Genomic DNA, 14795 nt, shown 5'->3' with positions numbered 1-14795 from the left:
ATCCCCTGGTCACTCAGTCACATGCAGTCTCTTCTAACCATCACCGAGGGGGCAGCCAGGGAGAGGGCCATCCCACCCTTGTGGCCAGAGGTGGGGGGAACCTGGGTCAGCCCCCAGAGGCTGTCTCTAAATCTGACAGGCAGTGGCCATCAGGTCCCAGAAACGCCTCAGATAGTGATGATAAGGGAAAACACGGACTGAAAAGTTATGGGTTTTTCTATCCCATTGGACTCTGTTGTTGCAGAAAGACTTGTCACAGGTTTTTTTTTGTTTGTTAATTAAGTGAACAAATTAATAATTACAATTTTGGGGAATATTCAGGCAATTATCTTTTTAGAAACAGCATGTATTTATGGCAAACACAGTTTTTGTCTAAAATTGAAATATATTTGACATGTAAATTGGGTGAATTTAAGATGTATAACATGTTGATTTGAAACATTCATATATTACATAATTGCTATTGCAGCCATAGTTAACACTTCTATTACATCTTGTAATTACCATTTCCTTTTAGTGGGTGTGGTAATGAAGACCAGGTCTCTTGGCAAGTTGATGATCACACTATAACACTGTTGTCTGTATTCGCTGTACTGTGCATTAAATCTGCAGGACTTATATGCTGACGTGCGGCATGTTTGTCCCAAACCCAGTTCTGCTTCTGGGTCACCTGGTCATTCTCTAATTTGTGGGGGACAGGAAATCCCCAGGCAGCGTAACTCCCTGGCCCCGCCACCCTGCGGCGAGTGAGGCGGGCGGCCGAGGACACCACGCCGGTCTCAGCGCTGGCCACCTGGCAGCTCCTCAGGCGCACAGCTCCGGGCCTTACCAGGGCACAGGTCTGTTTCCAGTTCCACATTTCCGCCTGCACTCAAATATGAGACCTCACTTATGAGAGAAATTACCTCAAAATAGAGAAAAATGGATAACTGTGAAAGAATTAAATCTCTAGAAGGAGAGAAATCCTAACAAAAACAGAATTACCCTTTTGGAAATAAATGTAAAAGCCCTTTATGATACCGGTTGGCTTAGGGCCTACACCTGACTATGAAAACCTAGAGAAGTGACTTTTTAATTTCCCCGTCCTACCCTTAAACGACTAAAGAGCTAATCCGTGTGCAGTGCTTGGCAGGGCGCCTGGCCTGCAGCGAGCGTCGGCCAAGTGCAGCGATGGCACCCTTCACAGCCGCGGCCCTCGGGCTGGACCGAAGTGCCGCTGTGACTGGTGCGGGGCACCGCTTCCTGGACACACGTGTTGAAAAGACATAAAAACTATTCACTCTAGGAGTGCAATTATAATACATTTTGAAGTAGTGATTAGAAAGATGCATGATAAACATTTTAGTGGAGATTTAACAATTTTTTTCTAAAAATAGCCTTAAATGGTAACCTCTAATATTGTCTTAAAATGATCAGTGTTTTAAAAAAGTAATGTCCTCAATCCTTTCTGTTTTGATGCCAAATGTGTAAAGAGAGGTGTGACCATATCCACATCCTCAAATATTATTTTAATTTTGATTCTGACAGCTGACAGAGAAACTCATTTAATAATCACATACACGGTCCCGACCAGGTAGCTCAGTTGGTTAGAGCATCGTCCTGATATGCCCAGGTTGTGGGTTTGATCCCTGGTCCCCAGTCAGGGCACATACAAGAATCAACCAATGAATGCGTAAATAATAAGTGGAATGACAAATTAATGTTTTTCTCTCTCCCTCTCTCTTTCTCTGTCAAAGGCAATAAAAAAATTACACACATGTGGGAGCTGACCTGTGTGCATACCCCCCGTCGTGTCAGGTGCCAAGTGCAGAAGGTGGGGCTGCGTTGCTGGCACGACACGGTCTGGCCGTGGGCTCACGGTGTGGGCCGACTGCACATGTCTCGTTTACGGCTTTCATGTTCTCCAACACAGGCCGATCTCCTCAAAGACTTAAAATACAAGAGCGATTTCAGGAAATGGAATTGGAAATACAGTATGACATTGATTACAACTTGACTCATGGATAAAACAGGTAGACCTTGCCTAGTGGGGAATGTAAAAGCACATCTTCTGAAACAGTATGACTTGTTTCTCATGTGGGCATTAGTTCATTAGGGTGATCTCAGTGGTGTTTGTGTTATCAAAAGGCTTTAATATCTTCACCTCGGTGAGAAGGTACAACCCTATCTTTTTAACTGTATTTAAGAATATGACCCTTTTTATTGCCTCAGAGAACAGCAACATTCAGTTGGGAAGGACTAGCAGATAAAAGTTTCTGTAATGTTAGCTGATACATAGAAACAAACACAGGAAGGCTGCCAAAACGAGAAGACAAAGAAACATGGCCCAGATGAAAGAACAGATCAAAACTCCACAAAAAGAACTATACAAAATGGAGACAAGCAATCTACTAGATGCAAAGTTCAAAATACTGGTTCTAAGGATGCTCAAGGAACTTAGGGAAAGAATAGGTGAACTGAGTGAGAACTTCAGCAAAGAGAGAGGAAACAAAAACAGAACTAGAAGACATAAAAGAAAACCAGTCAGAAATGAAGAATACACTAACTGAAATGAAGAATATATTATGTCCTGGTTGATGTGGCTCAGTGGATTGAGTGCCAGGCTGCACTGCGAACTAAAATGTCACTGGTTTGATTCCCAGTCAGGGCACGTGCCTGGGTTGTGGGCCAGGTCCCTGGTTGGGGGTGTGCAAGAGGCAACCAATTGATGTTTCTCTTCCACATTGATGTTTCTTGCCCTTTCTCCCTCCCTCTCTCTGAAAATAAATAAATAACATCTTAAAAAAAGAGAATATATTACTACAAAAAATCAGCAGAGGAATAAATGAAGCAGAGGATCAGAGATTTGGAAGATAACAAGGGAGAAAATACCCAATCAGAATAGCAAGAACAAAAAAGAGTCCAAAAATGTAAGGATGGTATAAAAAGTCTCTGGGACAACTTCAACTCTGTCTCTGTACCAACATTCACATCATGGGGGTGCTGGAAGAAGAAAAGAGAGAGCAAAAAGGTGAAAACTTATTTGAAAAAATAATGATGGAAAACAGGGGCCTTGCAAAGGAAATAAACATACAAGTCTAGAAAGTACAGAGAGTCCCAAACAAGATGAACTCAAATAAGCTTATACCAAGACATATCATAATTAAAATGCAAAAGTTTAAAGACAAAGAGAGAATCTTAAAAGCAACAAGACAGAAGCAGTTACTTACATTCAAGAGAGCTCCCAAAAGACTGTTACCTGAGTTCTCAAAAGAACCTTTGCAGGACAGAAGGGAGTGGCACAAAATATTCAAAGTGATAAAAAGCAAGAACCTGCAACCAAGATTACTAACCTAGCAAAGCTATCATTTAGCATTGAAAGATAAAGAGCTTCTCAGACAAGAAAAAGCTAAAGTAGTTCATCACCACCAAACCAGTATCACATAAATGTTAAAGGGACTTCTTTAAGAAGAAGAAGAAGAAACTGATAAAAAATATGAATAAAATGGCAATAAAAACATATCTATCAACAATTACTTTAAATGAAAATGGACAAAATGCTCCAATCAAAAAACATATGGAAGCTGAATGGATAACAAAACAAGACCCTTACATATGCTGCTACAAGAGACATACTTTAGATTGAAAGACACACAAAGACTGAAAGTAAAGAGATGGAATCAGATACTTCATGAAGTGGAAACAAACAAAAAAGAGCTTTGGTAGCAATACTTACACCAGACAAAATAGATTTTAAAACAGAGGCTATATAAGAGAGACAAAGGAGGCCTCAGCAATTCCACTTCTGTGATGCAGACACTGGCCCGCAGTATCCGAGTCATTATGGATGAAATGAGACATTCACATGGGCTACCGAGTCCGGTGGCGGAAAAGGGACAGCATGCCTTTTCTCTCAAGGGGAGCAAAAGCTCTTGCTGTGACCTGCCTTTATTGGGTTTCTCAGCACATTACATGATGGTCCTCATTTACTGTGCACAGGTTCGCTTTAGGTGGTTGCCTTTTACAGGAGACAAAGGAGAGAGTGCCGCTAATCACATCACAGAAGAGGAATATTTGGAAATGAAAAGGCAAAAGTGGTTAAACTGGTTAAACTCATCCTTGGAAGGTTTAGCATGGATTTTAGGAAGTTACTTTGCAGTAAATGTCCTCAATTCAGGGTGAGGGAGTTTTTTTAGCAAGAGCAAGACTCAAAGTGGCCTAGGCACATTTCAGGCCTGATTCCCCACAGGAGAACCTATCCGTGGGCATGGGTCCTGTGCATCTCAGAGTAGGAGCTGGGCCTACACCATGCAGAATGGTCTCCTACACTTCTGGTTACCAGTATTTTGCTGTGTATAATGTTAACTTTTTTGCCCAAATTTTTGAGGGAAAAATAAGGATGCACATAACATATTAGTATAATAACTACATATCATGGGTATAATAATGTATATACTAATCATGTATAATGCAAACAGAAACATGAGTGCTCATTGCACCCAGCAAAATGGGGTACTTACCTGAAAAAAACCCAGAACACTAATTAAAAAAAGGCATATACATCCATATGTTTGTTGCAGCATTATGTACAATAGTCAAGATATGGAAGCAACCTAAGTCTCTATCAATAGATGAGTGGGTAAAGAAGAAATGGAGCATGTACACATTAGAGTATGGCTCAGCCATGAAAAAGAATGAAATCTTGTCATCTGCAACAATGTGGATGGACTTAGACGCAATTGTGCTAAGTGAAGTAAGTCAGACAGAAGAAGATAAATGTCATATTTCACTTACATGTGAAATCTAAAAACCAAACAACTGAACAAGCAAAACAGAAACATATTCATAGATACAGGGATATTCTGATGGTTGCCAGGTGGAAGGGGAACTGGTGATGGGTGAAAAAGGTGAAGGGATTAAGAAGTATAAATTGGTAGTTACAGAATAGTCACGGTTGTAAACTACAGCACAGAGAACACAGTCAACAATATTGTAATAACCAAGTATGGTATCAGAGAGTCTAGATTTATCAGAGTGATTATTAAGTTATATAAATGTCTAATCACTGGCTTGTACACATGAAACTAATATAATACTCTTTGTTAACTGTAATTAAAAAATTAAAAATTACTTAAAATAAAAAACAAAGCAAAAGAATTGTCCCATTCAGAGAAAAATTCTCCCGGTGGTTGAAAGGTCTGCCAGGTCCATGTGTGGAGTCCACAGTGCCGTAAACACCTACAGAGAAAGTCCAAGGTCCTGCATTCAGACAGTGCAAAGGTAGGCAAGACATGCTCCAGTGTCAAGGAGAAGGGACCACGCTTGCTCCTGACTTTGGACTTTTATTGAAAAAGCAAAGGGCATAAGAAAAATAGAACAAAAAGAAAAGAATAAATGATGTCTGCATGGTAAATACCAGAAGTTTCTTAGTCTGGAAGTGACACAATAGTTGTGATAACAAAGGTATAAACTTTGAAAGCCAGGTTTTCAGCATAACTGCAATAATTCACCCAAAGGCCATTCCAACAGAGTCCCAAAAGTGCATACAAAAACTACTCTTATTAGAGCCATGACTGGGAATCTCTTTGAAAAATATCCAGTTCTGTTGCCTTCATAAAGATGATAGATGTGGATTTAGTAACAGTTCTCTTAAAATGGAAATGAAAGGACAACTTTGAGAGATGAAGTTGTGCCCAACTCTTGCTCCTTGGAAATGAAGGGCATCTGAGAAATAGATGTGAAGGGCAGAGGGCGTTTCAACTTCACTTCAGGTTTCAGGCTCCTCCCAGGGTTGGCTGTTCGTGTGTTTGTATTTGCCTCCCGTTGCAGCTCATGAGCAGGAAGCTCAGCGGCATCAGAGGATTTGTCCAAAGTAAAGTGAGGCCACTAACTCTTCTGTTGTCATAAACCATCACAATGCACAAAGTATAGCATGATTTCAGGGCAAGTGACCTTCTCATTGGGATGACCCAGCATCTCCGAGGAGGCAATGACTGGAAAGGTCACAGCCCTAACTGTAGCAGCACTGTTCTTGCTGCATCATCTCTCCTGCCCTTCAGCTTGTCTCCCTTTAAAGAAGGAGCTGCCACCCATGCCAGAGGAGGAGTACAAAGGACCTTAACTGTCTACCAGTAATCACTGCCCTCTGCCAACCAGAGGGGAAAAAAAATTCCCACTGAATTGAAACAGAATGATTGTCCTTCCTATACTATCGTAAGGATTTAGCATTATGAAAAGGAGCCGTCCTCTAAGATTTGATTCTCCCGACCCAGCCACAGTGCAAACGCCGCTAATCCACAGGCACCCGCACAAAGCCCTTGGACAGGAGTCTGGGGAGGTGAGGCTCCTTCTGTCACAGCTGCAACTCTCTCACTCAGGGTTTGACTGGTGCCAAAAGCAGCCTGTAATGCTTTACTATGAGACACGAGAAATCATGGACTTCTAAGCCCTCTTCTGTCCCCTCTATTTTCATCAGCTGCTTCCTGGTAGGTAAACTGAGGCAACAAAAGGAAAAGAATGACTTTCAACTGTCCTATTGGAAAATAGCAGTTTTGGTAAAAGTTGAATGACGGGAGCTTGAAAATGACTCTAACAAGCTTGGATGTCCTCGTGCTTTCTCCTGCCAAGAAGCTGTGCTACTTCCATCTACCCCATCGCAGAGAAGCCAGCATCTCCTCAACCCTCCTCCTCTCCCAGGTGAGAAGGGGGCCTGTCTGGGGCCTGCCCGGCCTCTCCACCCAGGCCTCATTGCTCAGCCGCGTCCCCCACTTCTGTCCTCGACCAAGTGCTCCCCCCATAGCCGTGACTGGTACACCTCACAGCAATCAAGTCAGGGTGTCTGTCTGGCTTGACTCTGTCTGGCTTGACTGGAGTCTGCCCTAAAAATGTCGCTCCACTGGAAGGGCACTGGCTGGTACTTAGGGGGGCAGTCACAATTTCACACGTAGACCTTTCTGCTTTTTGTTTGCTACTGTGCAAAGAAGCTAGCATTTACACCAGACAGTCCTTACTGTACTACAGAGGATGTGCCATCTCTGTTGATAAAATGGGGGGCACCTGACATTCTGACACATTGATGTACCCCCAGTTCCAGCACAGATTGCTATTCAGTCAACACTCACTGACTATGTCCATCGTTAATTTTATGTAGCAATGGCACTCAAACATGTGGTCAAACACTCACCTGGATGTTGCTGTGAAAGGTATTTTTTAGATGAGATTAATATTTATATCTTGAGCTTAAGAGGAGAAATCAGGGTTGCCTTCAGGGATGAGGATGCCCTCAGGACCCCTGCCCTCTTCTCCCAGCTAGTGTGCCCCTCCCCTAGTCACACTGCAGGGGTCGGGGACAGGGTCATCCTTACATTCTCAGTGAGCAGCAGGAGTGAGCTTCTGAGTGACCTGCCAGTGGGCAGTATGCTCTGGTGGAAAGAAGGCAGATTGAAGGCTGCTTTAAACAAACTCAACTTTCTCATTTGTGGAAGGGTAATAGTCATATTAGCCACCTCAGTAATATACATCTCTCCAACTGGACTCCTAAATTCCAGGTGCCCATTGGCTCCCTTGCCATCTACCAAACTCTGTCTGATGCCTTGACCAGCTCTCAGGGCCCTGCAGACATGGCCGTGACTCTCCGGTCCAGCTCCCCCTCACACCTCGCCCCTAGACACCCCTACAAGCATTCATGTTCCAGGGCCTTGAGTGAGTCACGATCCCTGAAAGCTGTCACATTGTGCCTCGTCTCTTGTTATCTTTCTCCCTCTGGAACTCCTCCATCATCTGGGATTACTACAAACCCAGATTAAGTACCACCTTTACCGGAGAGGCATGCGCACGGGCCGAGCGTCCTTGCACATCCTTGCTGAGCAGGCAAACTGCAAGGCCTAACCAACCCTGACCCTGAGCCATACTGGGCCTGGTCACAGAGGCAGTGAAGTCAGTCATGGTGGCAGCGGTGAGACCACTGCCAACTGTACAGCGCATGGGCTGTTTGTTCTCGCCGCACAGGGTGCCGAGCTGCCGGCCTGAGAACCCTCAGTAAATGGGCCCATCGCACAGCTCCAAGGAGCTTGGGGCCAGGGAACCCACACACCAGGCTGCCGCTGCTGCTGTCTGCTGTGCTGTGGGTGACAAACACTTTGCTCTGATTGGTTCAGACTTGTGTCTAATTTCATCTCCTATGGAGATGTGTCAAGGCAACGTGTTGTTTGCTGAGCCCCCTTCTTCAGGGTCTGGTACCCTTTGCTATTTTCTGTGTGGCTGGTTCTTCCCTGATAGTCTTCTTAAGAAAAGTGTCCCCTGGAATTTTAAGAGGTTATGAATTGCTGGCCTGCTAAGCCCTGAAGTTTCTCAACCACCTGCTTCGTTTATGTGGGTAGTGTACACATCTATCTACAAGCGCCCAAGCTCCCTGAAGGCAGAAATCAGGTGATAACAAAGATGAGTTCCACAGATATATACTGAGTAAATAAATGAATGGATAAATGAGTAATGAGGAAATGCCAAAGATTCCTTGACATTTTATTAACTATTCAGTCACCTCTAACTTATGATCTCCATACCCCACTGAAAGTTGCCTTGCCTATCTCAGTAACACTTGGAATTCTCACAACAAAACGAAAGCTTCTAATACAGTGTTAAGCCAGCAAATCAGAGGAGACAGACACGCTCTGTTGGCGCTCAGACTTACGGAAGCATCGGCACTCTGCCACACGTGGGACACCCGGTAGCCCACCAGGTCCCCGTTCTGCCGCTGAATTGGAGGCTTGATCCACCTGACATCCAGCTTGTTAGCAGATTCATTCAGAAACACAGTGACATTCAAAGGTGCTACCGATGGGGCTAAAAGGAAACGGAGAGAAGGATGAGGAACCACAAAGAAAAGCACACAGAGACTCAGTCTCTTCTTGGTTTCTGAATGTTTGGTTTTCACACGTTCCAGGAAGGCACTCAAATGAGATTGAGACAAACAGCACATTTTCACCCCCTTTTCAATCAAGGGCCATTGAGATAGCACATGAGTTTGGAAAAGTCAGCCCTTTCCAAACTAAAAGATCAAGGAAGAGGAAGACAGGGAAGGCAGTATGGGGCAGGGGGTGCGGGCACCAGGACTCCCCCGGGGGAAGCAAAGCAGACACACTTGAACAGGGTCCTCCATCAGAAACCTGAGGGGCAGAAGGTCAACCAGACCAAGTGGACATGAAGTCTGTGTCATGTGAGACGCACACGGCAGGGAACTCCGCATACCTCAGAAAGAAACCACCACTTTAACGTCCAGAGGCAGGTGACCGATGGTCTGAAGAGAACTAGTCAGTCAGGACATTACTGTCTGTGTATAAGACGTCTCATTAGTGCAGATCCGAGGCTCAAATGTTAATTACTAGGCTAGGAGTCAGGGCACAGCGTTTGGCCTGGTTTTCACTCTCCTGTTTATAGTAGATTCTGCTAAGGCACACACCTAGTTATGTCAAGACATCATCTTCTCACAAGGATAATGAAAGTTAAAGCACTTTGGAAAGTATGTACATACAATGTATATTGGGAAACAGGTCAAGGTCACTACTACATTCTTTTTGGGAGGGAGGAACCTTGACTATATTTATCAAAATGGAAAATAGTATGTTCTTTTACCAAGTATTTTATTTCCAGGAATTTTATCTATAAAAATTCTCTTGTGGGTAGCATTATATTCATTGAAACAAAACAGTGACAAAAAGGAATAAATGTAGTTGTCAATAATAGTGATATAATGAATAAATTTTGATACATTTTTCCAATGGACACCTTACAATTTGGTTGGTAAAGAAAAAAAGGTAGATCACGTGTATTGATATGAAAAAATATCTAATGGAGGTAAAGATCAAATGGCTAAAAAGTATAACCAATGAGTATTTTAGAAATTTAAAAAGTGTTTTATATATATAAAAGAATAAAGACAATTGGAATAATATATACCACATTGTTGCCTGTGGTCGTATATTTCTAATACGCCTGACAGGGAAAGAAGAGGGAACCCTAACCTTCATCTCTGCTGGCCCAGGAGCAGTTGGGAGGAATTTCAGCACAGGACACATCATACAGCTGAAGCTGCATCTGTGAAATGACTCACACTTCCAAATCTGCTGTGGAATTTATGGATTAACGTGGCCCACTCAACATGTTCTTACATCTGCTCCTCTAAAGATCCCTCTATGATGATAGTAAGGAATTTAAAACAGTATAAACTCGTAAGGTTAAGAGGAGTCAATAGTGGAAGAGAAATTTCAACATATAATTGAAAGCTGAAAAAGAAACAAAGAAGGTGTAATTAACTCAGTAAGCTAATTCTCCCAAAAGCACCAGGAGAGACTCAGAAGCTGTGGGCCCAGGTATTCAAACTGGAAGACTGACAGTTTGATACAGAAGTTGTTAGTCCTTGAGATTCCTCTAACCTATTCCCACACACCTGGCAGTATCTCCCTCAAATTCCCACAGGAGGCAGGATACCTTATTGTATGAACTGAGATGCCTATGGACTCAAGAGTACCAATAGAATGGAGGCAGGAGAGGGGCTAGACTGGCAAGTGGGGAAATAAGTAAAAGTCTGTGCCCTGAATGAGGACGACTCCACCTTACCTGTCCTCCTCACCTGGCTGCTATTCATGAGGCAGCGAACAGGAGACTTCTTTTCTAGAGAAAGTGAGAAGTCGCAGAGGAAAGAAAACCAATATTGACACTTGGGGATACCCTAACCCACTTAAGGTCACTGCCCAATCACCTGACAGTGATGTCTACAAACCCCACCCACAGTCTCAGAGCATCCAATCAAATTGCTGGTTCTGCACTTTTCAGTAGGAGTGGACAGTGGACGATCAGCAGAGGTCAAGGAAGCGAGGACCAAAGGACACACATGGGAGGGGGTCAGAGGATACAGAGCCAATGTAGGGAACTGGAGAAAACTGAAGCAACAAACACATGATAATTAATATACCCAAAGATAGGTAAAGGTTCTCATACATGAGAATGGAAAAAGAAATTGTCAGTGAAATAGAAAACTCTTGAAATTAGCAATATGATAAAATAAAGTATTTAATAGAAGAATTAGAAAAGAAATCTAGCCAACCTCCAAAAGAGTGGAATAAAAATTTAAGAGGTCAATTTGAGAAAAGAAAATTGAGGAAGCCATCAAAGAGGTCCAACAACTGTCTAATACAATTTCTGGACAGAAAAACAGAACATTTTCAAAGAAAAAAATGTTTCAGAAAAAGTCTCAAAACCAAAACACTTGCATTTCTAGGTCAAAAGGGCCACTTAAAGGTCATGATGATGACAAACGAATTCCACATCACAGCCCATCATGGCCCCACAATTAGAGAAAAAGTATTTTAAAAAACAAATTAAACAGTTCATGGAGAAAACATATCAGAGTTCTCCACAGTAACTCTTGAAGATCAAAAACAACGCAGAAATACTTTTCAAATTTTGAGAGAAAATAATTTCCAACATAAAATTCTGTATTAGGAAAAACTATTACTCCAGTATGACATAAAGACATGCAAGTTCCCACAGTTTTTATATTTTATACATACTTTCCCTGGAGCAATACTTTCCCCTTGACAATGCATTCCATGAAAATGAGGGAGTGAACCAAGAAAGACAAACTCCTGGGAGAAGGCTATGGAGCCACGAGGATGACTCTGGAGGGAGACAGGAAAGCAACATATGAGAGAATTAAAGATAACAGTGCCTGGGCCTCACTCAGGGCTGGGAGTCGTGTCTGTTCTCCACTATCAGATGGGGAAATCTGACGAGTCAAGGAGAACCGGGCAGAGCACACACAGTGGTCTCATCTCACCAGTGAGTAAGAGTGGACTCAACAGAGTGAACACTGTTCTTGCCCTGCCTCACAGGTCTGAAAAGCAAGATCCAAAAGGATCAAACTCTTTCCAATAGTTTAACAATGTCCCCCCAAACAGCTTAATACTTACAGGAATATAAAAATACCTAGTACCCCACAAGGTTGAACTCACATTGTTAGGAATTCAGTCAAAGATTACTAGCTACACAAAGAAATTGCAAAGTCCTCTACCTAACACGAATATAAAATGAATCCATTAAAACTGCCCCAGAAATAACACAGATGTTAGAATTAGTGAGGACATTAAAATAGTTATTACAACTGCATTCCATGTGATCCAAAAGTTAAGTACAAACATGAAAGATACAAAAATTACAATGTGAGAGATGAAATACACACTAGGTAGAATTAATGGAAGATTAGATACCACAGAAGTCCGATAAATTTGAAAACATCATAGAAACTATCCAAAATAAAACAAAGAAAACCAGGGGAAAAAACTGAGTATCAATGAGTTATGAGGCAACTTCAAGTGATCAAATTCGAGGTCTGCCCGGAAAAAGTCCAGCCATTGTTAATATGACGAGAATAGTTTACATGACGTCAGTGTAACCTCGCAGCAAGGAGAATGGACCGGAATGCACGTGCATGAAAATGACGACTTCACTGTACTAGTCAGTGGGGGTTGTAGGCACCATTGAGTGACCATGTGTACTGTGTGGCCATCACATTCAAAATGACTAAGTGAGTAGAGCAACAAATATTCATCAAATTTTGCGTTAAGCTTGAACATTCCTTTCCAGAAACTATTTGGATGATTCAGAAGCCCGCAGCTATGGTGATTGGCAGCTTCATCACAACATTGCGCCTGCTCCTGCATCAGGTCTCATGCAGACTTTTTGGCAAAACATCAAAATCACCTATGTGACTCAGTCCTCCTACAGCCCAGAATTGGTGGACTATGACTTCTGGCTTTTCCAAAAACTAAAATAATCTTTGAAAGGGAAGAGCTTTCAGACTGTTGATGAGATTCAGGAAAACATGACATGGTAGCTGATGGCAATTAGGAGAACTGTGTGAGGTATCAAGGTGTCTACTTTGAAGGAGACTGAGGTGTCATTGTCCTATGTACAATGTTTCTTGTATCTTCTTCAATAAATGTCTCTTTTTCATAGTACATGGCTGGGTACTTTCTGGACAGATCTTGCATATATGTGATTGGAGTCCTTTTAGAAGGAGAGGGGTGGGAACAGAAAAAATATTTGAAAAAGCAATTGCTAAAGTCTTTACAAATTGGATGCAAACCATAAACACAGAGATCCAAGAAATTCAATGACCCACAAGTATAAGCACTATAAAAAAAAATTATGCCAGCTGGTGTGGCTCAGTTGGTTGGAGCATCGTCCTGTAAACTGAAAAGTCGTGGGTTTGATTCCCGGTCAGGGCACATGCCTAGGTTACAGGTTTAGTCCCTGGTTAGGGTGCATGGGAGAGGCAACCAATGATGTTTCCCACATTGATGTTTCTGTTTCTCTCCTACTCTTTCCCTATCTCCCTCTCTAAGATCAATAAGCATATCCTCGGGTGAGGATTAAAAAAATTATACCAAAGCACATCACAAATTGCTCAAAGTCAATAACAGAGGGAAAACCAGAGACAAATACATGCAGATACATTGCATACAGAGGAACAAATAAAGACTACTATAGATTTCTTAATAGAAATAATTCAAGCAAGAAGACAGTGATGCAAAATTTTTAAAGTACTGAAAGGTAAAAAAGAAAAATGAACCTAGAATCCTATATCTAGTAAAAATATCTTTCAAAAACAAAGGCAAAGAAATATATCAAAGGTAAAATAAAGATTTTCCTCAGACATGCAGAAGCTCAGCCTCACCAGATCCATAGTGTAAAAAATGATGAAGGCCTTTAGGAAAGAAAGTGATGCTGCATGAAAATGTGGGTCTATATCAATAAATGAGTAAAATTAGAAATAGTAACTTTATGGGTATATATGTTTTTTTCTAATTATATAAGTCACCCTAAAAAACTTACTGATTGGAGTTCTAGCCAAGATGGAGGCGTAGGTAGAAACCCTTCACTTCCTTGCACAACCGAAAGGAGGATAACAACTAATCTAAAATCAATAAACAACCAGAAGCACCAGGAAATCAAACTGCATGGAACTCCAACAACCATGGAATTAAAGAAAAACTCAACCAGAACAACCAGACCAGTAAGGTCGAGGTCAGCTCGGGGCAACTCAGAAAAACCGAGGCGAGGTGGCTGAGGGGCAGGGCTGGCTGCTGAGCTCTGTGGGTTGTGTGGGCAGGGCTGACTTAGGGGGAAAACTGAGACTCAGAGTTGACTGTGGGCTAAGGCTGGGGTTGCTGCAGTGGGAGTTTCTCCCAGTCTGACACGAGAGTTCGAGAGTTCCCTGAAAAGTGCACTAGAGACGAGCACTGTTTCCTCTGTGGCCCCTCCCCCACAGGCAGCACCACAGCAAGGAGGGTGGCCCCATCTGGTAAACGCTTAAGGCCCTGCCCCCTTACAACCTAGCAGCTGCATGGAGACAAAGAAATATGGCCCAAAAGAAAGAACAGAGCAAAACCTCAGAACTAAGTGATGAGGAGATTGCCAACCTATCTGATGAAGAATTTAAAGCCCTGGTAATCAAAATGCTCGCAACACTGATTCAGCTTGGTTGAAAAATGAAAGAACAAATAAAAGATACCCAAAATGAAATAAAGCAAAATATTCAGGGGACCAACCGTGACAGGAAGGGAACCAGGAGTCAAAGCAACGATTTGGAACAAAAGGAAGAAATAAATATCCCACCAGATCAGAATGCAGAAATAAGCATTTAAAAAAAAAATGAAGAGATTCTTACAAACCTCTGGGACAACCTGAAATGTTCCAATATCTACATTATAGGGGTGCCAGAAGGAGAAGAACAACAGTAAGAAATTGAAAACTTATTT

General features: G+C 42.3%; 1 protein-coding gene across 1 annotated transcript in view; it reads right to left on the bottom strand.

The window, feature by feature from the left end:
* The window catches only part of MERTK (MER proto-oncogene, tyrosine kinase), a 95901-nt gene that overhangs the window by 23694 nt on the left and 57412 nt on the right, over positions 1-14795 (bottom strand). Inside the window, exon 8 of the mRNA XM_045828689.1 lies at positions 8669-8820. Coding sequence (XP_045684645.1) covers positions 8669-8820 — 152 coding nt within the window. The remainder of the gene's footprint in view (positions 1-8668; positions 8821-14795) is intronic.

The sequence above is a fragment of the Phyllostomus hastatus genome, unplaced genomic scaffold, assembly GCF_019186645.2.
Source record: "Phyllostomus hastatus isolate PE091 unplaced genomic scaffold, TTU_PhHast_1.1 phas_scaffold_78, whole genome shotgun sequence".
NCBI lineage: Eukaryota > Metazoa > Chordata > Mammalia > Chiroptera > Phyllostomidae > Phyllostomus > Phyllostomus hastatus.
This window is presented reverse-complemented; position numbering and strand designations above follow the sequence as displayed.